The 22,654-nt window shown below is 40.7% G+C and overlaps 2 protein-coding genes across 3 annotated transcripts; one reads left to right on the top strand and one right to left on the bottom strand.

Moving 5' to 3' along the window:
- The first annotated feature begins 225 nt into the window (after window positions 1-225).
- On the top strand, window positions 226-5,710 carry LOC131218526 (vicilin-like seed storage protein At2g18540). Of its 2 annotated transcripts, XM_058213112.1 has the most exons (6): window positions 226-524; window positions 2,120-2,298; window positions 2,572-2,652; window positions 2,980-3,279; window positions 4,702-5,241; window positions 5,362-5,710. In XM_058213112.1, exons 1-6 carry the CDS (start codon window positions 257-259, stop codon window positions 5,545-5,547), a joined length of 1,554 nt encoding a protein of 517 aa, XP_058069095.1. In that variant the 5' UTR covers window positions 226-256; the 3' UTR covers window positions 5,548-5,710. The 2 variants fall into 2 exon arrangements, with proteins under 2 accessions (XP_058069095.1, XP_058069094.1); XM_058213111.1 differs by having other exon boundaries at window positions 4,702-5,710.
- Window positions 5,711-5,845: 135 nt separating this feature from the next.
- On the bottom strand, window positions 5,846-13,755 carry LOC131219046 (cytochrome P450 734A1-like). Its single transcript, XM_058214008.1, has 4 exons — window positions 13,270-13,755; window positions 9,121-9,365; window positions 7,466-7,826; window positions 5,846-6,649 (listed from the first exon to the last, which is right to left on the bottom strand). Exons 1-4 carry the CDS (start codon window positions 13,753-13,755, stop codon window positions 6,230-6,232), a joined length of 1,512 nt encoding a protein of 503 aa, XP_058069991.1. The 3' UTR covers window positions 5,846-6,229.
- Between the last annotated feature and the right edge of the window lie 8,899 nt (window positions 13,756-22,654).

Raw genomic sequence — 22,654 nt, 5'->3', positions numbered from 1 at the left:
TTATGGTGTGGGAGACACCACAGTTATCACGGTCAAGGACCACAGAAAAAAGAAAAACACTGTACATGATCATGATCCGGGGTATCGGAACAACCCAGATGACTCCTTCCTAAGACAGTGCCACGTGTCAGCCCCAGCTTGCACGTGTCCTATGGAATAAGCAAAAGGATACACGTGGCAGGTGACCTTCTGTTATAAATATCACCTGTTCAAAGCACAGGAATTCCAGAGCTGAGATTTTATACAGTCTACAAAGATGCTGAGAAATCACTCCCTCTTCTTATGTTTCTTCTTTGTTGTAAGTGCTTCTGTGTTGCGATCTGATCATGTTTTGAAATTGGACCCTTTGGTCACAAAAGAAGAAAGGAGAACCGTTGCCTTGACGGACTCTGGACAGATCTCAGCCATTGATGTTAACGATGGCTACAGGGGCCCTTACCACATCCAGTTCATTACAATGGAACCCAATTCCCTCTTTCTTCCGGTGCTGCTTCAGGCAGACATGGTCTTTTATGTCCACACAGGTAATTTTGTAATTATTTTGAATGTCTTGTGCATTTTTACTATGGTTGTGCGACTTGGATCGCGGCACGTGTCCTCCTGTCTGAACCCACATGCAGAGATGGTCCGATGATCGGAAAGGCCCACCATCTGAGACACGGATTTACTACACGTTGTGGGGGCCCGGAGCGATGTCGGTCTTGCATCGGCTCCGTCCATCAGTTGAGCTAGCTCGTGTTAGGATGTGAGCCCGAAAATCACGCAAATCCAAAACTCACGTGGGCCACTATTACGGCTAGACAGATGAATTGATTTTGGGCTCACAGAATTTTGTTGCATGTACTCCCTATACTAAGTATTTTCTAGTACCATATATAAGCCGTAATAGCATTCATGCGCACCGTGTTAACAACTGGGCTCAAAATCTGAACCGTCCATGTGATTCAGAACCCCATGAAACTCTTGGGGCCGGATTATCACTCTGATACAAAACTTTGGTGGGCCATGGAAAAAGGAAACTCTTTCCTCCCTTGATTTGTCTCCTTTTTCATGGCCCACCAAAGTTTTGGATCAGAGTGAAAGTCGGGGTCGGAGGGTTTCATGGGGTGCTACATCACATGGACGGTTCAGATTTTGGGCCCACGTCACGTGTGATGAGTTGTGAAAAAGTTCTCACGACTTCTCACTCGTGAGGAGTGGTGCGCAGGTCAGCATTCCTCGGATTGTTAAAATTACACGGAATAGATGATTCTGGCCATACAATTGTCTAGCTGAATATCGACAATCCAGAAGAAAATTTTCAACGGCTTAAAATTAACTCATTAAATCAATGGTCCGGATCATCCTTTCAGCATGATTATTGTATCAGCATCGGAGGATGGATGGTGCTCATTGCTCTATGCTGATGGGTTGATGTTTTTGTTTGCTACCTATGTTGTGAATGTTGCTAAACCCAGCACGTGTCGCCTGTGGGGCCCACATATAGAGATTATACCGTCCATTGTCCATGCCTCCAACTAATGGGACCCACGTCATTAGTGGTTCGGTGCATGTGCCAGCACGGCACCTAAGAGCAATCGAGTGCTATCTGACGGTCCAGATCATGTCACAATGGTGGAGTCTATCTGATTATCTACATCATTTGATAGTGGTGGGGCCATGTTTTGATCTCGCCCCAACCATTGGATTGTCCAGATCACTGATATGGAAGGGACCATGTTCTGATCATTTCACAATGGTGAAAATGTCATTTTTACAGTGAATGGTTGACAATAGCTCTGTCAAATTGCATTTTGATCAAGACCGTTGTTATATGGGCAAATTACATTTTGATCAGGACCGTCGTTATGTGGGCAAATTGTGTTTTGATCAAGACTGTTGTTATGTGGGCATATTGCATGTTCATAGAATTATGAGGTTGCTGATTGAATGTGGGTGATTGGAGGCCACTAATCCGGTCGTCCAGGACCCTTGGATTCTGGATATTTACAGTGGTCCACAAGATCAACTGTCCTGATTAATACACATGTTTGCCACTATGTACTAATGCAGCTGCCACTATTAGTATTCCTCATTTGATTTTTCATACGCATCCAATATATCTGGAGTATGGTTATAGGAAGAGGGATGCTCGAGTGGGTGGACGACAAAGACATGAACCGTCTCGACCTACAGCCAGGTGATGTCTACAGACTCGAGTCGGGTTCGGTCTTTTATGTGCATAGCCATGCCAACCCTACCCGGGAGAAGCTTCGGATTGATGCTTTCTTCACTAACAGAAATAACGAAAGTTCACAGGTATTAGCTCTCTCTCTCTCGTTTGGGTCCATCCAAGAAATGAATATTGGTTTTGATGTATCATATCGGGCACCATTTGTGTGCACCCAAGAATAGAAAATGGGTTCTGATGTACGGTAATGATCGCCATCAAAATCCGTGTGTTGCCCTTTATGGGGTGATTACAGATTTACTAATTTGAATACCCAAAATGGAAAATAGATGTATGCATATCTATTCAAGGTGGGTGTAGATGTTCAGCTGCATTGGTGTAATTTCTGTGGTTGAATTCAGGAAACATACTTCGGGGCGTATTCAACTCTCAGCGACTTGGTGCTTGGGTTTGATAAGAGAGTTCTCCAAATGGCTTTTAAGGTGTGCAATTCGGCAATGTTTGCTGTTTTTAATTCTACTAATTTTCCAGTGTAACCATTGATCAGAAATTCTGTTTATGAGCGACCTAAAAAGAGAAATTCTATTAATGAGATGCTAGTATTAGTCAATTAGAAATTCTGTTTATGAGATGCTAGTAGTAGTTAATCAGAAATTCTGTTTACAAGTACTTAATCAGAGCGACGTAGGGCCACCTGTATAGAGGCCCACCAGTTAGACCGACGGCCTGTATTTGTCACCTGAACCAAGTAATTTTGGCCTTTCATGTTGCATTGCTTTCACTAACTTGCATACTACATGGTTTTGTAGGTATCATCTGAGTTGATAGAGGAGATCATGGGGACCACCAAGCCCACCTCGATCATACGCATGCCGTCAAGGAACGAAACAGACCACCCAGATTGGAGGGCAGGCATAATCGAAGCGGTCACAGGAGGTGGCACTTCACCTGGCATCTACAGTAGAAAGAAAGGGACGAAGGCTTTCAACATTCTCAGGAGGAAACCAGATTTTGAGAACTGTAATGGGTGGAGTGTGGCCGTCAATGGTAAAGACTTCCGTTCATTGAAAGGCTCTGATATTGGAGTTTTTATGGTGAATTTGACAAAGGTAAATAGCCCTCATCTGATCATTTACATAAGAGCACAAGGCTGGCCCACTTGTTAGGTGGTCCACCTCTAATTTGATCAATTCATGGTCATCACTATAGTTTCCTCACTTTAGGTGTAGAGGTGCAGCTTGGGTGGCAACCTCAAGAAGATCCAACCTACTACCTAACCTGACCAGAATTACAACCGAGAGTGCCCAACCCAAACCCAATCGTAAGGACCCAGTGCTCGACCCAACCCAAACCCAACCGTAATAGCTGGTCGAGGACACTTTCATTGCCAAGATTGACCAAGGCGCGATGAGAGGAGGAAGTGATCAAGACTGTCAGAACTTTAAAACAGTCTTTATCTCGGAATGAGTTTTTCAATATATATATATATATATATATATATATATATATATATATATATATATATATATATATATATATATATATATATATATATGATTTCGGGCAGGAAAAGCCACTTTAGCCAACCAACCCTGTTATCCCAGGTTTTGCCCATGGGAGGATTTGCGATATTTAGTCGATCTACAGTTAAAAAGGCTATTTTATTTTCATTTTTACCACAAGTTTTAATTTGGTCATAAATTTTGATCCTTTTGAATTGTAGGAGTTGGGAATAATGTCGTTAGTCCAAATTGGACAGTTATTATTTTTGGCCAAATTGGACACATTATTTTTGACCAAAAACCATGAAGTCTGATAGGAATCAAAGGATTGTAATTTTGTTTTTATCATCCATTAATTTATTTTCGAATTTATTAGAAATTATTTCTATTTTATCTCATGTGGATATGAGGAAACTCTAGGGAATCCAAAGAGCTCATTGAATATGAAGTAGTCTGCCAACCTGGCTTAACCTGGCCTGAATTTGCTCAACCCAAACCGAACCCACATTTAAGTGGAGGTGGTGTTTTTGAACCCAAAACCAACCCAAGGACCTTGACGACCTGACCTATTAACCCAAGTTGCACCCCTTCTTAGGTGGTCAGCTTCTAATTACTGGTCCTCACTGTACAAGATGGTCCACTTGTTAGGTCGTCCAATTAATGCAATAGATCACAATCACCACCATAATCAACCTCAATACTTGAAGAATAATACTTAAATATCTCTATACCTGCAAAGCCGGTCAGGGCCCCACAACAAATGCACTCTTATCTCCAATTCCAGAAGTAGGTTGACCTGAAGCCGTTCATCAGGTGGGGCCACATTGCATGTGCCCTTCTCCAAAAGCAGGCCTGTGGTCCACTTATTAGCTGTCCAATGTGTTGCACGCCTGATGGATGGCCCACACACTGTGGGGTCCCACTTAATAAACGGCCAGAACAGGATGATGTACGTACGCGCATAGGTGGAGCTATTAACATACATTGGCAAGCTGATTGCACTGACATGCTAGCACTGATTTATTGCAGGGGTCGATGATGGCACCACATTGGAATCCAAGGGCGACGGAGGTTGCCATTGTAACACACGGGCAAGGGATGGTCCGGATTGTCTGCTCGAGCGACTCTCCTAATTGCCAAAACTCAAGGTTCCGAGTAAAAGAAGGTGACGTGTTCGTCATCCCGCGGTTCCATCCCATGGCTCAAATCTCATTCAACAACGACTCGCTCGTCTTCATGGGGTTCAGCACCATGGCTAGGAATAACCGGCCTCAGTTCTTTGTGGGGAAGAGATCAGTGTTTCAAGCTATAGATGTAGAAATCTTGGCCATGTCCTTCAATGTCAACAACGCTACGGTGAGACAGTTTATAGATTCTCAGCAGGAGTCGTTAATACTGGAGTGTGCTTCTTGTGCTGAAGAAGAAGAGAAGAAAATGGAGGAAGAAGATAGGAAGAAGAGGCAGGAAGAAGAAGAAGAGAAGAGAGACGAGGAAGCTAAAAGGAGAGAGGAGGAAGAGAGAGAGGCTAGGAAGAGGGAAGAAGAACAGAAGCAAAGGCAGGAAGAGGAGGCAAGAAGAGAGGAAGAAGAGGCTAAAAGGCAGGAGAAAGAGAGGCAGGAAAGGCAGAAAAGAGAGGAGGAAGAGGCAAAGAGAAAAGAAGAAGAAGAGAAGCAAAGGCAGGAAGAGGAGGCAAGAAGAGAGGAAGAAGAAGAGGCTAAAAGGCAGGAGGAAGAGAAGGAAGAGAAAGAGAGGCAAGAAAGGCAGAAAAGAGAAGAGGAAGAGGAAGAGGAAGAGGCTAGAAGGAGAAAAGAGGAAGAGAGAGGAGGTGGTGGTGGAGGAGAGGGGAGGGCTTTGAAGAAAATATGGAAGATATGAGAGGGAAAAGAGCTGTGAATATGATGTACGGTGCTGATGAGAATAAGGACACTTGTAGGTTGGTGGGTCCCAACTACTGCTTTTGTTTTTCAATTTCCATGTGTGAGTTAGATAAGACATGTTACTAGCTTTAAATTAGAAATGAATATCATGTGTTTGTGGACTCCTTTTTATTCTCGTCTTTCATACAATGGATGGTAATGGTTTGGACTTTGGACCAGGCACACTAACAACTCAGTGACTCGGACCTGACTCATCTGGTCTGATTCTGGTTATTGGGTTGTTGTGGGACTGTCCGCATCTTGATGAATGATTCCAGCCTGGTTCTTCGGCACCTGTGGTGGTAATATGGTTGAGGTTGACCAGGCTGACTCGCAACTCTAACTAATTAAGGAAGTTAATCTGAGTCACCAGTCTCAAAATCAAGCTTTTGATGTTGTTCCAAGTAATTTCTAAGTGTCTACTTGTACGTTATGTATGCAATTTCTAAGTAATTTCTGAGTGCCTGCTTATTATCGATCACACTCCCAGAGTATCAAAGTTTCTCTCACTGTCAATGCTACCGAATTCCATTTGTTGGAAACCCATTTTGCAATTTAATTCACTTGTGCATCCAAACAATGTTGAGGTTGATAGATGAAGAACAAACCCACAATGTTATCTGTAATTTTCATTTTCTCTATCAGTTAGAAATCTTTTGAAAGATGATTTGGGCACCATATTGAGGGTACATAGAGAGAAGCCACATGGGGGCATGGACATAGTTCGGCGAGACAGTGAATGAAAACCGTCGAAGAATCATAGCAAGGACGGTTCTTGCTTCTATCACAGCTAAGTTCTGGCCTGCACAGACCCTGGGACCCAATCCAAATGGAAGGAACGCCGCTAGATGCTTTCTTGGGTTGGAAAACCTCATAGGATTGAATTCTTCAGCATCTTCACCCCATAGTTCAGTGTTACGATGAATGGCGACCATTGGCATGTAGACTTGAGTTTGGGCCGGAACATCAAGGATCCCTAGCTTGACATCTTTGCTTGTTTCTCTTATAGCAATCCCGCCGGGAGGGTATAAGCGTAGAGTTTCGTCTAGTATCATGCCCACCTACAAACACAATTTTGTATTGTATTTAAATGAGAATGAAAGATTAATAATCATCCACAACAAGGGAAAGTACGCTCATTTCTTGCTAATCTTTGCATTATTGTCAATGTCTATTGTTCATCTCTTTTGCAACAATTAACTCACAATTTACACAAGTTTAATTAAGTTTTCTATAAGCATGCAAACATATCATTATTTCATTTGTGAGAAGTAGATAAGTGGGCATTATTAAAATATGCATTCAAGAATCAGCTAGCTGATATTTTAACAAAAGGTATTGGAAGGTTTTATTTTTCCGATACTGTATTTAAGCCAGGCATGATAGATATCCACACTCTAACTTGAGGGGGAGTATTGATGTAATTTGGTGTATGCTTTTTATGGGTCATGTAAGCTATCATACATTTGATAAGTTCATGAACAAGGGAAATGGTAAGGCAAAACCCTAACCCTAAATATTCCATCAAATTATAGGAAATGGCGAGGCAAAACCCTAACCCTAAATATTCCATCAAATTATAGATATAAAACTCAAGTGGACAGTAATTAAACTAAATTACAATAATCCCATTCAATATTGTGAAAAAAAAAATGACCGAAGTGGGGGCATCGTCACCACTGTAATCATGATGAATAACTAGCCTTTATACTGAAATTACATCAGTTTCATGTTGAGTAGGACGCTTTGGTGCCACCCCATTTTCATTATTTCCTCAATAAAGAATTATACTATGCAATTTGATTCAATAGACCATCCAAAAAGGCACGCAAGAAATTTTTAAAAAAAAAACAAAAACAAAAACTACTAGTACTCACCAATTTGAGATTGTTCAAGCTATCAGCAGTAGGAAGATCATGGAGGCCACAGATGCGGACAACTTCATCTCGGGCCTTACATTGCCAGTCTTGGTGTAATGCAAGAAGGAGAAGTGCCCATGTAAGGAGGTTTGCATTTGTCTCCTTGCCGACAAAGTAGAATGCCTTGCACTCATCTATGATTTCTTCCACTTCCATTCTCTTAGATTCTTCCTCATTCTTGTTCGTAGAGATCATTAGGCCTAGTAGATTTTTCGAATTTTCGCTCACTTCTCCATTGATTCGGATCAGATTTCGAAGACATTCTCGAATTTCTTTCTCCAATCTCCACCTCTTCCTGTTCTTCTTTGTTGGTATGAACCTACATATTTCAAAACATATGAAATGAAATATCATTACAATTTTAAATTGAATATCTTGGAGCTTTCTTCATCTTAAAATCCACCATATTGCTAATGTGGTGCAGTTGTGTGGGATTGGAGCGGTGCATAAGGTAGGTCCAAGGTCCAATCGTGTAGAATCTACTCATCAGATGGGCCATCAGGTGAAAAATGTGATGGTGGGGCCCACTTTGTGCATCATTTGGATGATCAATAGCTTGTCTTGGTCAACAATCAGCAGGTTGTATTACTTCCCTACAGATTCAAAATGAGAACTGATCACCTACATCCAGCTGTATGCAAACTTGTCATGCAGCCCCATCTTGCCTCTTGTCGTTGGACGTTTGATGCAAGTAAGGACGTGATGAGGTTGATCACCGTCTTTCTCAAGGATACCTACTCCGAACCTTAGAGATTACTCGAATCCACGAATCCATGAGGGATGAAAATAGATTAATTTCTAATAATTTAAAATAAATTGACCAGTGATTTTTCTTTTTTTGAAAAATGAAATTACAATTCTTTAAATAGTGAACTCAAACTTAGTAAGAAGTTTTAGACTGAAACTCCTTAAAAAACATAACTTATAGCCATAATTGAATTAGACTTCATGGTTTTCGGCAAAAAATAATAAGTGTCCAAGTTGGCCTAACCAAGTTATTCTCCTAATTTTTCTAAGCCCTTTTCATATTGGGCACAACTCCTAAAACTCATAAAGATTATAATTGAATTATAATAGTAAAAATGGAAATAAAAAGTACTTTTGACTGTAGATATAATGGAATCTTGCAAATTTGGTATAGGCAACCCTCCATAGCTGGTTTGGTTGGCTAAAGTAACTTCTCTTACACAAAATAATATATGATGTGTCGATAAATTCATTCTGATTTGCAAGATACAATTGTTTTAAGGTTCTAATGGTCTTGATCACCTCTACTTCTAATTGAACCTTTTCCGATCCATCTTAGACATGAAAGTGTCTACGACCCACTCTACATCAACATCCGTACCATTCAAAACAGTACGCCCACCATGAAGATCACTAACATAAAAATTCATGCCAGCCCGATCATCACGTAGGCCACACCGTTGGAATCAATGGTTAACTGACGATCTGACTCCATAACAGGTGGGGCCCATCAAAAGAGTGGATCACCCTATTCTCCTGTGATCTGCATGATATTGGCCACACAAGAAGCATGTTGGAGGCAAAGATGCACCAGCTAAGCATGCGGCTGGCTGTAGGTGATCAGTTCCATTTCCAAACACACACACCTGAATCCGGGAATGTAGAGGCTCCTTTGAGCTTCAGTAGCCAGAAGCATCTGTTCTTCCTGCAGCTTGAAGATGATCTTCCCCTCTCTGTAACTGCTTCCAAAAGCCGTTACCGATATCACATCCGCCGTGAGACTATGGAGTTCTTTGTGCACCTCTATTTCGAATTTGGCCTGCTTTCCTCCCTCATTCTCCCATTTCTCCAACATCTCTACTGTGCTCCTCGCGATCGCCGGCACCCAACCCTGAAAATAGATCGACCATTTTTTCTCATGCAATGGACGGCTGTGATCCCATCAGTATGGATAGATAGAGCGATTTGTCATGCAATGTACACCGTTACCTGGTGTGGAACAAACATAATTGAAGTTTTTTTAGTTGGGCTTGCAATGGGCTGCGATGGCCCATCAATCTCTCATATCGGCCTAGTCCTGTTTTTCAGGCCCATCAAATAAACGGGCCTAAGCTGTAGGGTGGATATGTGTTGTGACAGGATAGGCCCATCCCAGACTAGCACTATATGGCCTATGGCCTGAGCCCAATTGATTGGGTGTGGGCCCCACCAGGTCCATACATAAATTAGTGAAATCGAAGATGAATGTTGTTAATCCATCCGTTGATCAGGTGGGCCGCACATACACAGAGAACACACGTATGAATTAAGTCGAGTCCGGTGGAATTGGGCTAAAATTACTCGAGTGAAAACCCTGTCTTTGTGGGCCACGGACCTGCTGGCACCCCTGGTTTGCAGATGTCATGGGCTCGACGTGGGCCCACTTTCAGGCCCTATTAAATAAATGGTCTGGGTTCCAGATGACCTTGATCTGGCCCATTGACAACCTCATTGGTCGTGGGTCCCCCGTTGGCGGACTCATCCCTATTTATAGCTGCTTAACCGAGGTGGGCCCACTTCCTCTGGGGTCAAGTGGGACTTGATTGGATTGGACGTCGATGAGATCCAATGGTCCAGGATTTTTGTTTATTTTTTGGTCCAGGCTTTCAAGTGGTTTATTTTACTAAAGATAAAAACTTTGATACTCTGGCTGACTATGATGGATGATACGCAGGCACTTAGAAATTACTGGGAAATACTAGGCATACAAGTTACGAAAATTAAGCTGTCCAAAAAAAAAAACACCACTTATTCCATTATTTGATTATCAGATTGATGGACACTTATTGGACGGTTAAAATGAAAAATATCCAATGATCCCATTTATACAAACATTTATCCATTAATCAAATGTTAGGATTCATCAACCAATCCAATTTTGGGACTATGACTTTGGTACGTTGGGTTCCATAATTTAATCCGTTTAAATTGACTTAACGTTTGCTATGTGTACAACGTGCCCGCGTATCAAGCTTCATGCTTTCCAGAGTATATTAAATGTCTCCCCCAATCATTTTCATTCATAAAATACTACAATGCATGACATGTACGATATTGACAATGTATTCATTGTTCGAGCTATCCTAAGCCCACACGCATGTTTAAGACAGCATACATACACGCAAGGCTCCTAGTTGCATTGGGACACTTGGACATTTCAATCCAACGATCTAGACTGTTCATCAGGTTCGACACACATTTTATATGCTGCCATGCAAGTATCGCTCCAATCTGACAAATACTAGCCATTTGATCAATGACCATTAATATGAACGGTCGCGGATTGACTGTGACCCGGGCACAGAGATATTGGCTGTTTGGGACCCACAGAGATGTCCATGACAAAGCGACTCCATCCATCTATCTTGAAAGACCACAATAGGAAAGGAGTCTAAAAATCAGGTAGATCCAAAACTCAGGTGGGCCACACCAAACGAAACAGTGGGAACCGAAACGTCCACTGTTGAAACCTCCCTGGGTCTGACCATGATGTTTATATACCATCCAAACCGTTCATAGGGGTTGTTACCACTCAGATAAACGGTAAGTATAAATATCATCCTGATAAAAAAAAAAAAACTTCTGTCACCCAGGCATTCAATACACACTGTTTCTTGTGGAATGGCCCACAAGAGTTTGGATTTGCCTGAGTTTTAGATTCCTGTCTTAATTTGGTCTTGCAAAAGAGATGGACGGAGTGGATTTGTCATAGACATCTCTAAGGCTCCACACAGACCCGGGCACGTTAATATTCATGGGCCCAGGCTCACAGGCCATCCGCTTCATGTTGGGCAATAGTAACCATCCCATCCGTTGCTTGTATGGCTAAAGAAAATAAGGACAAATAAAGGATGGTTTGGATCATCTAATCCGTACGATTTTTGCATGGTAGGCCATCAAATGTATTTTGGACTTAATGAACAGTTCTGATTGATCGGTTGGATTGTCTAAGTTAACCTATGCAACTAGGAGCACTATAAATTACAATGCTCTGAAAGCACCAGAGCATTTCTAATTTTATTTTAAAAACCATTACATTGCATCAGCACCTTGATTGAAAAAAAAAAACAAAAACAAAAACAAAAAACAAAAAACAAAACAAAAAACAAATGTAACCATTTTTTTATTCTAGTTCTCATTTCTTCTTCTTATTATTATTACTATTTTATACACTAGAAAGAACTTGAACGGTGGAATGCATCTTTTCAGTGTCCAAGCGTTTCCAATTATGAATAGCGGGGTCCATATTTCCATGAAATACAGACCATTGGACTGCCACATCTTAAATTGGATGGACCATGAATTTAAAACGTCCTCTAAATGATAATCTTAACCTTTAGATTTGTGACCTAAAGATGGACGGTTAGGAAGTGATAAAACGACGGTCCATATTCAACTGAAATGTTCCATATATTGGTGACACGAATATTTCGGACGAGGGTTGGGAAATGGACCATCCAATGGGGATTTTTTTTTTTTTTTGGGGGGGTTAGCTTGTTAATACACACACTCCATGTTAGCCACCCCCGCTAGGGATCGATACCAAGACCTCAAGTGTTGAAACGAGGTATCTCCACTCAATCTGCCAGTTGAGCTATGGATCTGGGTGGGGATATGCTCAGACTAATAGTCTGGATTATCGATCCATGGGCCCCACTGCTTTGAATTAAAAACGCATGTATACTTGCCAAAGACGCGACATATCAGTATATCCTTTCTACAGCTGATTAACTAATTGGCCGGTCGGATTGGAAGGGCTTGGATGGTATTGGAAGGGATTGAAACTCAAATCCTGGGATTGGCCTGGCGTGCCAAAGAGAGTCGGTTATCTGATCCCAATCCCACGTATCTTAAGACAATCCACTGACAACACCATCATTACCTTTAAATCTCATCCAATCCAACCTAATCCGTTCAAATTTGCCTGGGACGTGTTTGGTTTTAGGGATTGGAAGGGATGAGAAGGTTTAATCCCAGGATTGGCCGGGCGCGCCAAACAGATTGGATATAATCCAGGGATATAGCAATTCCATGGATCTCCAGACAATCCACTGACAACACCATCATTACCTAGGAATCCATGCCATCCACCCTAATACCATTCAATCCCTCCCAATCCACCCGGCCAAACGGGCCCCATCATCTCTACACGCACTCTTATGTACCAAGCTGGCATGTATATGAAACATCCGGGACGTATGTTGGATAGGGCGACGGTGCAGATCATCCAAAGCATATGGGTGATCAACTTTTAGGTAGACCGCACATATACGAAAATGGACGGTCTGAAAACTTTGCTTTTGAACCATCCATTGCTCTTCTACACTCCAGAGAACAGTTGGGATGGAAAGGTCCACCGTTAAAATCCTTCTAGATTGTGTGGGGCCCACTGTGTTTTTCTTTATCATCCAATCCACTCGGAAGATGCTCCCACCGGGATGAATGGACAACCAAAAGAATCAGGCCATTCCAGAACTCAGGTGGGCCACACAATAATTTTAGAAGTTATAGGCATGATTTTACGTGTTGCGGCCCACAGGTGTTTTGGTTCGGCCTGAATTTTTAATGCCGACGAAAACATGAGGGAGTGGACATGATGGACGGATTTGATTTCATGCATACATAAAGGTGGGCCCCACACAGCCTAATTATCCATTTGCAGGCTGCCTATCAAACAATCAGGATCGTCCAACTGGTTCAGCTTTTGTGGCCCATCCAGACTCGCCCAGAGAGAGAGAGAGAGAGAGAGAGAGAACCTTGACTCGCTCCATGTTAAAGGCCCAGTTAGCGATCCTTCTATGTCGGGTCCACTTCTCTCCCTTGAGGCCCGCCAGCCCTTGTCCGAACAGCTGCTTGAAGTGAGGATTGAACTTCTCCTTCTCAAAGGACCCGCTAGGGTTGAGTAGAATCTCTTTGACCAGATCCGGATCCGCAACGGCCAGCCGTGGCTTAGACCCAAACCAATAGATGAACGTCTTCCCATAGAGCTTGGACCATACGTGGTAGTGTGGGGCCACCCTATGTAATATGTCATGAACGAACGGCATCGGCTCCGATTGGCCCCACATGATCAGATCGCGGTAATCACCAGCGTTGCCGATGATGGGCCTGAAAGGTGGGCCACGCAGGCCTTGTCTTTCAAAGTGCCGTTGGATTCTCCATGGGACCCATAACAGTCCATGTATGGATCTAAAGAGGAAAAAGAGAAGGAATGTGAAGAAGATTGCAAGGAGAGGAGCCATGGTTTGGACGGTCGTTGATGAGAAATCAAGGTGATTTATATACTCTGGTAGTGTGATGGATGATACTCAGTCACCTGGAGATTACTTAGAAATTATATACGTGGCATACAAGTAATTCAAATCAAATTGTCCAAAGTATATATCAGAGTTTAGATACATTGTTGAATCGAAAATTAAGATTATTAGATTATCTGAATGTCCGATTCGTGGACATTTAAGCGACGGCTAATAGTGAAAAGTATCCAATCTTTCTGTTTCAGCAAACAAGTGTCCATGAATCAGAGGTCAGGATTTTTAAAGCTATCTGATTTTTGGATTACAGTGTGTTCTACAATTTAGTCGGTTTAATTTTAGTTGATGTGGGTGGCATGTGCAATTTCTCAGAGCCGGAGTATCAGGCATCATACGCAGCCGGAGTATCAAATAACTCCCCCCTTGCAGTCCATTGATGTGGACGTTGATTGCAACCGTTGATTTTAAAAGGAAAGGTTTTTGGTTCACCCCTCTTGCAGTACATTGCTTCGCTCATCTATGGATGGTTGGGCCCATGTGGCCACTTGGACATTATCCACACCGTTAATCTAATGGGCCTTATTTTGGATGGTCCAAGATCCAAAGGCACAATGACTACATGAACATGACCGTCTAATCAATGGTCGTGGTTTGGATGGTCAGAAACAAATTTTGTAAACAATCATGGTTTAATGGGTAACTGCCCATGGAATTGATCGACTGGTGTGGTTTTCGTACGATGCATCATCCGCCATAAGGCACACTAGATGGAGGGATGGATCATCTGATCGTACAGCCAAGTTGGATTCTTCCCTGGGTAGACCAAAATCAGGCTACATCATCCGTTGAACTAAAAGTGGTCAGCTGTCCACGTTCAACGTGGCCCAAGCTTTAGGATACAAGGTATCCACTGTTGGGCCCACCCGATCAATGGTACGGATCACCGTTCTGATGATAAAGTTGACTAGTGAACACTTTCATGTCCATCTAGATGGACGAAAATCTATAAATATAAAAAGTTTAGGTCAGATCAAAAATTCTTGTGAGCCACATCACATCCTGTCTCGGCTAGGCCCTAGCTGACCTCATCTCAAACTTGACTCGGCTCAATCCTCGACCTTGGCTGGCCAGCCTTACTCATTTCGGTAAGTAGATTCGGACCACTTCCAGCTGAGTTTATATATGTATGATTTTCACAAACACTTGGATTGCACCTTTTAAATTCCACTGTATGTAAAACAGTAGCAAAGACTTTTCAAATGTTTTATCAAACGCTTTCTAAGCAATATAAAAATCAAGAAAAAAATAATATTTATTTCATATACATACCTTCTTTGTTACTAACCATATTTTATTGAGTCATTTTACCAAACACTTAGTGAGCAACATCAATATCAAAGTAACCAAGTAAACAAAGTGATTCGATCCGAGTTCGCTAGAGCTAGGCCAAGTCAAACTCATTTTCGAGCTCAAAAAATCAGCTCTACTCCGGTCAAACTCATCTTTGAACTGAGTTGAATTGGGCTTTTTCGAGTTGAGCTGAGCGAGCTAACCGAGCTAGCTCGGACGGTGTACACCTCACCTCTACATGGAACGCAAGGAAGAGGACGCCGAGCATGGGTTTGTATGTGGGGCCCAACGAAATTGGGATAAGTTATTTTTTCTATGCACAGTGAATATAATGTGCCTCATTTTTTGGACGGATTGGATTGTGCATTCCCATGATGGTGGCCCCACAGGTAGCGGGTGTTGTACATTTTACTCTACCCACCTACATTATGCCTCTAGCTGCTCCGTAGGTTCAGTGCACATCTCATGGGCGATATGCAAACATCACAGTGGTGTGAAAATTTTAAACCATTTGATCAATGATCTTTAATATGGACGGGTAAGATAATTTACAAAAAAAAAAAATAGGTCCAATCAATATTATAATCCGTTTATTTGTTACGGCCTACCATGGATTGCTTATGAAAATTTTAAACCATTTTATCAATCTTCTTTTAAGATAATCCAATTGGTACGATTTTTCTGTGCCAATGAAATGTGTTATGGACCTAATGAACAGTTCAGATCAATTGAATACGCACTAGAAATGATCTGATTCACCTATGGAGCACTATAAATTATGTTGCCTTTTTGCACAAAGCAATGGAACATTTCTCATTTCTTCTTTATTGAGAAATTGCCCTTTAAACTTTACTTTCAATTGAGCAGTATACCTAAATCTTTAAAACTTTACTCTTCATTTCTAATTTTAAGAGCTTTTTGAGACAAAAATACATTTGCTATACCAAAAATTTATCTATGTCTTCGTTTTTTTTTTTCTAAAATTGTCTCTTCTCTTTGTATTTCTTCTTCAAGTCATCTCTTTATTTTTCTTCCTGAAATCTCCACTTCATTTTTCTTCATTGCTTTAAAAGGATTATGTTGAAAATCAATTTAATTCGGAATTTTAAGAGATGGAAGAGGAAGAAGATGGTTCCTCCATCTAAGAAGCCATACATTGTAGGTATAATTATTTCAGAAAAATTCCATTCAAGTGAATTTTCGCCCATACTCGGTTAATATCCATCGTACTCGGTGAATTTTCACCAGTTTTCGATCAATTTTCACTTAATTTTTACCTATACACAGTGAATTTTCACATGTACTTGATAAATTTTCATGTGTACTCGGGTAAATTACCTATATCGTGAAACAATAACAGTTGGAAACCATCTTATATATTAATTAATGAGTAGTTTACCTAAACCTCCAAAACTTTATTTTTCATTTCTAAATCTTGGAACTTTTTTCAGATGAACATACATTTGCTATATTAAAAACTTATTTTTGTGTCTTCGTTTTTTTCCGAAATTGTCTCGTCTTTTCATATTTCTTCCTTAAATCATCTCTTTATTTTTCTTCATGAAATCTTCACTTCATTTTCTTCATTGCTTCAAATCGATTATGCTAAAAATCGACTTAATTCAGAATTTTAAGAGATAGAAGAGGAAGAAGATGGTGCCTCCATCTAAGAAATCATACATTGTAGGTATAATCGTTTCGAAAAAATTTCACTTCGGTGAATTTTCACCTGTACTTGGTTAATATTCATCGTACTCAGTAAATTTTCACCAGTACTTGATTAATTTTCACCTGTACTCGATCAATTTTCACCTATACTTGATGAATTTTTACATGTACTCGATAAATTTCCATGTGTACTCGGGTAAATTCATCTATTGTGAAACAATGACGGTTGAAAACCGTCTTAAATATCTATTGACGATGGTATTCAACCACCGCACGTACTCTATGGAAAAATGGCGATTGAAAAGTCCAAAATATCAATTACCGGCAGTTTTTACCCGTCACACCTGTACTCGATCAATTCTCCTCGATGAATTTTCACTTACACTCGTCAATTTCTTTGTACTTGTCAATTTTTACTGAGACTAATATTCAAAGAAAACTCGATCCTTTCACTGTAAAAAAAACACATCCATTCTTCATTCCTACCTCCCATAGTCATTGTTATAGTGAAACATGATTTCAAAATAATAATTTTAAAAAAAAACAAAGAGTACAATTAATGAAGTGAAATATGATTTCAAAATAATAATTATTAAAAAAAAAAAAAGGAGTACAATGAAGTGAAATATGATTTCAAAATAAAAAAATTCTTATGGACAAATCTTGAAATATTCCAAGTTTATTAATGCGGCCGGTTTAAAGCAATGAAGAAAATCCTGAAATCACGGATGTAAAATGACAAAAACTAAAGATTCAATCCAAGATTTTAGAAAGAAAGGGAAAAAAAAAAGTGAGAAAATAATTTTTTTGGTATAGCTGAATGAAGGGAATATAACTTTTTTTTTAATGGTATTTTTATCAAAAAAAAGTGAATATATATATATATAGAATAGGTTTAAAAATGAAAAGTAAATTTTTGAAGGTTTAGTTAACCTGATCCGTTAAAAGTAAAGTTGATACAGTAAAATTTCTCTTATTTTCTTATAGATGAATTATCCCGTATGCCGTACGTGAACTTTCACACACACCCATTTCTTTCCTGCCTACGTGTCACATGTGTAAACTATTTGATTCATGCAAAGGTGGACCGCACTATGACGATCAGATGATATGAAAATCTAGGCCCATCAACTCATTGAGAAGGACACAATGTCAAAATTAATGGACGGCCGATGGTATAACTGGTTTTGGAACACCCAATGGACGGATCGGCCTGATTTTCAAACAAGCTAATCAATCATGGTGTGGTCCAGCTTTTTCACGGATTGGATATATCATTTACAGCTGCTTTACGTGATTATTTCCTCTTTTTTAACTTTGATAAATGACCTAGTAACTTCAGTCTTTGGAAACCTTCCCATGCACATTGTTGCATGTGGACTCGTTGGTATTCCACATCATCATCTGCACCGTTCATTAGATCGAGTCCCTTCTTCATAGCCTTCTCGAAAAATTAATACTGATTGGAATTCCAAACTATCTAATAAATGGCATGAAAAAAATCGACGGACAAGATCACTCTCTGTGGAAATGTAAGTAACTGATGGTTAGGATCATCCAATTGATTTTATTTTTCTACAATGGAGGGTGAAGAGTGGGCTGGACCCATTCTGAGATGCGCAGATTATTTGAACCGTCCATTTTTTTTAAAAAACTACTATAGATAATTTATTATTCGATAGCACGCTTGACTCATGATCTTAACATTCGATTTTTATTGTTGAATAACAGCCGTTAAAACTTTTCATTTTATTCTTCCAAATTCAGCTAGACTTTTCATTTTATTCTTTCCCATATTAGGGAAGAATCTGGACCCGGCTGGAGTCCAGTTCATTTGGGTTGGGTGTGATCTATGTCTGGGCCATGCAAAACCAACATTTTGATTAGACAGGGCCCGGTTGGCCACCCTGACTAGTTCAAAACACAGGCCTAAACCGCCAAGGAATGCATGGGTTGGGTCTAGGCTTGAATTCAGGCCCGATGTTTAATAACGGTCAAGTCCTAGAGCTAGGCTCTCCCTAGATTGCACGGTTCTTAAGAGACAGAGAGCGGTCATGAAAAAGGATAGAATAAAAAAAGATTAGGCCCTCTCCAGATTTCTATATGTTCCTTATAGAAATGAAATAAGAAAGGAGATTACTCTACCACTAAGTATTAAAAGTGATCTATCAACACTTAGTGAAGCTCTCTCATCTCCTGATATACAGTTTTAGAAGGAAGCCATTGACGATGAAATAGATTCCATAGTCTCCAATAACACATGGTATTTGGTCGATCTTCCAACAGGTTCAAAGCCTATAGGATGTAAATGGATTTTTAAAAGAGAGTTCAATCCTGATGGAACCATAAATAAGTTTAAAGCCCGATTGGTAGCCAAAGGATTTAGAAAAAAAGAATGTATCGATTTTTTCGATACATATGCTCTTGTTGCTTGAATATCTACCATTAGGATTTTAATTGCTCTTTCAGCAATTCATCACCTAGTAATCCATCAAATGAATGTCAAAACGGCATTCTTAAATGGTGATGTAGATGAGGAAGTTTATATGGAACAACCTGAAGGGTTTGTTCAATCCGGGCAAAAGAAGAAAGTGTGTAAACTAGTCAAATCTCTCTATGTGCTCATGCAAACTCCTAAACAATAGTATGAGAAGTTTGATCAAGTAGTACAATCTAATGGTTTTAGAGTAAACCAAGCAGATAAGTGCATATATATTAAAAGTCAAATCATTATCTGCCTATACGTAGATGATATGTTAATATTTGGACCAAATGAGGACTGTGAGAAAGAAATTAAAAGGTTTCTAAGTACCAACTTCGACATGAAGGATATGGGCAAAGCCGATGTAATATTAGGTATTAAGATTTATAATCTTAATGATAGAATAGCCTTAACACAATCTCATTACCTAGAGAAAGTGTTAAAGAAGTTTAATCATTATAATGATAAACCGGTTTCAACCCCATTTGATCCAAGTATTAAATTGGTTAAAAATACTGGTAGATGTAAAGCACAACAAGAATATATGAATGTTATTTGGAGTTTAACATATGCAATAAATTGCACTAGACCCGATATAGCATTCACAGTAGGAATGTTAAGCAGGTATACCAGTAATCCAGGATAAGTACACTGGAATACGATTTCAAGAGTTTTAAAGTATCTAAAGGAACTATAGACTATGGACTGTATTATAAATCATATCCCGCTGTATTTGAAGGGTACAATGATGCAAGCTGGAATGCAGATACCATAGAATCTAAATCTACAAATAACTGGATATTCACTCTTGGAGGAGGAACAAATATCATGGGCATTTAAAAAACAAATGTGCATATCTCACTCTATAATGGAAAATGAGTTTATTGCACTTGGCGTTGCTTGTAAAGAAGATGAATGGCTAAGATACTTACTGATGAAAATCTCATATTGGCCAAAACCTACTCCTGCCATATCTATCTTTTGTAATAGTCAGGCTACTCTTTGTCGTGTTATGAGTAAGACTTATAATGGTAAGTCTAGAAATGTAGGTCTAAGGCATAACTTTATTAAAGGATTGCTCAAAGATGGAGTAATCACAATGGAATATGTTAAATCCATCACACTTCAGCGATCCCTTAACAACATGAATGGTCATCGGATATAAGTTGAGGCCAGAACCCGACAACCTAATGTCATAGTAACTTTCAACTTGATGGCAACCCTACCTATGTTTTGAACTATATGCCCTGACTTAAGTTTTAGTACGAACGTGAATTCCTACAAAAACGAGATCCATCTAGCCTTGCACACGGTTAATGTTAGCTTGACTACTTAATGAATTTGAGAGCTTGATGGTCCGTTGTAAAGTATGAATTGCCTTTGAATCAAATTAATGTCGTACTTATTGAGTACGGATAACTCGATCTCATACGTAGACCACTTCTTGCGTGCATCGCTAAGTTTCTCGCTGTAGAAGGCTACCAGCCTACTTTCTTGAGACAAAACTCTCCCAATTCTGACATATGAGGCATCACATTCGACATCAAACAGCTTGTCGAAGTTGAGAAGTATAAGAACCGGGGTCGTGGATAATTTGCGCTTGATTTCGGCAAAGCTCAATCGGCTTCGACACCCACAAATCGCCCTTTCTTCATGCAATCCGTGATTGGTGACATAATGGTACTGAAATTTTTCACGAACCGACGATAGAATGTCGCCAGTCCATGAAAACTTCGCACTTCATGAATATTTGTAGGAACCGGCCATTCTCTGATTGCCTTCACCTTTTCCTCATCCACCCGAATGCCCGTGGATATGACGACAAAACCCAGGAACAATAGGCTATTAGTCATGAAGCTGCACTTTTTAAAATTGAGGTACAGTTTATTTTTAGTGAACACTTAAAGGACCTTCTTGAGATGTTCCATATGGGTGTTTTCGTCTTGACTGTATATCAAAATATCATCGAAGTAAACCACAATGAACCGCCCAATGAAAGGTTTCAGAACTTGGTTCATCAATCTCATAAATGTGCTAGGCGCATTCGAAAGACCGAAGGGCAAGACCAAAAAAAAAAAAAAAAAAAAAAAAAAAAAAAAAAAAAAAAAAAAAAAAAAAAAAAAAAAAAAAAAAAAAAAAAAAAAAAAAAAAAAAAAAAAAAAAAAAAAAAAAAAAAAAAAAAAAAAAAAAAAAAAAAAAAAAAAAAAAAAAAAAAAAATAAAAAAAAAAAAACAAAAAGTAAAAAAAAAAAAAAAAAAACCCCCCCCCCCCCCCCCCCCCCCCCCCCCCCCCCCCCCCCCCCCCCCCCCCCCCCCCCCCCCCCCCCCCCCCCCCCGCCCCCCCCGCCCCCCCCCCCCCCCCCCCCCCCCCCCCCCCCCCCCCCCCCCCCCCCCCCCCCCCCCCCCCCCCCCCCCCCCCCCCCAATTACAATTTTTCCACCATGACCTTGGAGACGATGTTCTCGCTGCTCCCACTGTCAATGATCACGTCACAAACCTTTCGATTCATCATACATATAGTGCGGAAGATGTTATGCCATTGTGATGCACTTCTTTTCTTGGAGCATATAATAGTTGCCTCACGACGAGCGACTCACCGTGATCTTGCTGAATCCAACCTGAATCATCTGCCTCGTCCTCGGTGGTATGCTCCTGTTCTTCAATATCTGGATCTTCATAAGCGTTATCAGCACTACCATCATTGATGGCGAGGTTTGCCACTTTTCGCTGGGGACAAGTATTTGATAGGTGGCCCTGACAGTTATTGGGCCTTGGCCGAGCATAAGGGTTCGGGATTCTACTTGGACCAGCAGCAGTCGATACGCCCCTTTGAGGTCTAGCTTGCCCGCTTCCCTGATCTCGGTTCTCAAACATAGGAGGTTGAGTGTGTGCTCCTACGGGCTCCTTCCCCTTAAACTGTGCAGTTCCCTGGGGCAGATCTGCCACAGGGATCCTTGCAGTAGGATAGGTCCGTGTGTTAGGACATTCAAGTTGCGCTTCTGCCCAAGTAGCCAACTTGATCGCGTCATTCATCGTCCAGATGGACTGCATCTGGACCCGATCCTGGATAGCCATACGCAATCCACCGTTGAATCAGGCGACTTGCTGCGATTCAGTCTCGACCAAATCGTTACGCGCCGCCAGGCGGTAAAATTTTTCTGCGTATTCTCTCACCGACCGACTACCCTGTCGACAATTTTGGTATTGTTGGAATCATACCTGATCGTAATCGCTAGGGAAGAATCGGGCACGTAGTAGCTGCTTCATCAGCTGCCAGGTGCGGATTGGTGCTTTCGTCTGCCTGGTTTGAGCGAGTTGCAGTTGTTCCCACCAAACTGAAGCTTCTCCTTTCAACTTGTAGGCCACAAGCTTGACCTTCTTTGCTTCA

Source organism: Magnolia sinica, chromosome 11 (genome assembly GCF_029962835.1).
Source record: "Magnolia sinica isolate HGM2019 chromosome 11, MsV1, whole genome shotgun sequence".
NCBI classification, from domain to species: Eukaryota; Viridiplantae; Streptophyta; class Magnoliopsida; order Magnoliales; family Magnoliaceae; genus Magnolia; species Magnolia sinica.
The sequence above is the reverse complement of the archived record's forward strand: the minus strand, read 5'-3'. Positions and strand labels throughout refer to the sequence as shown.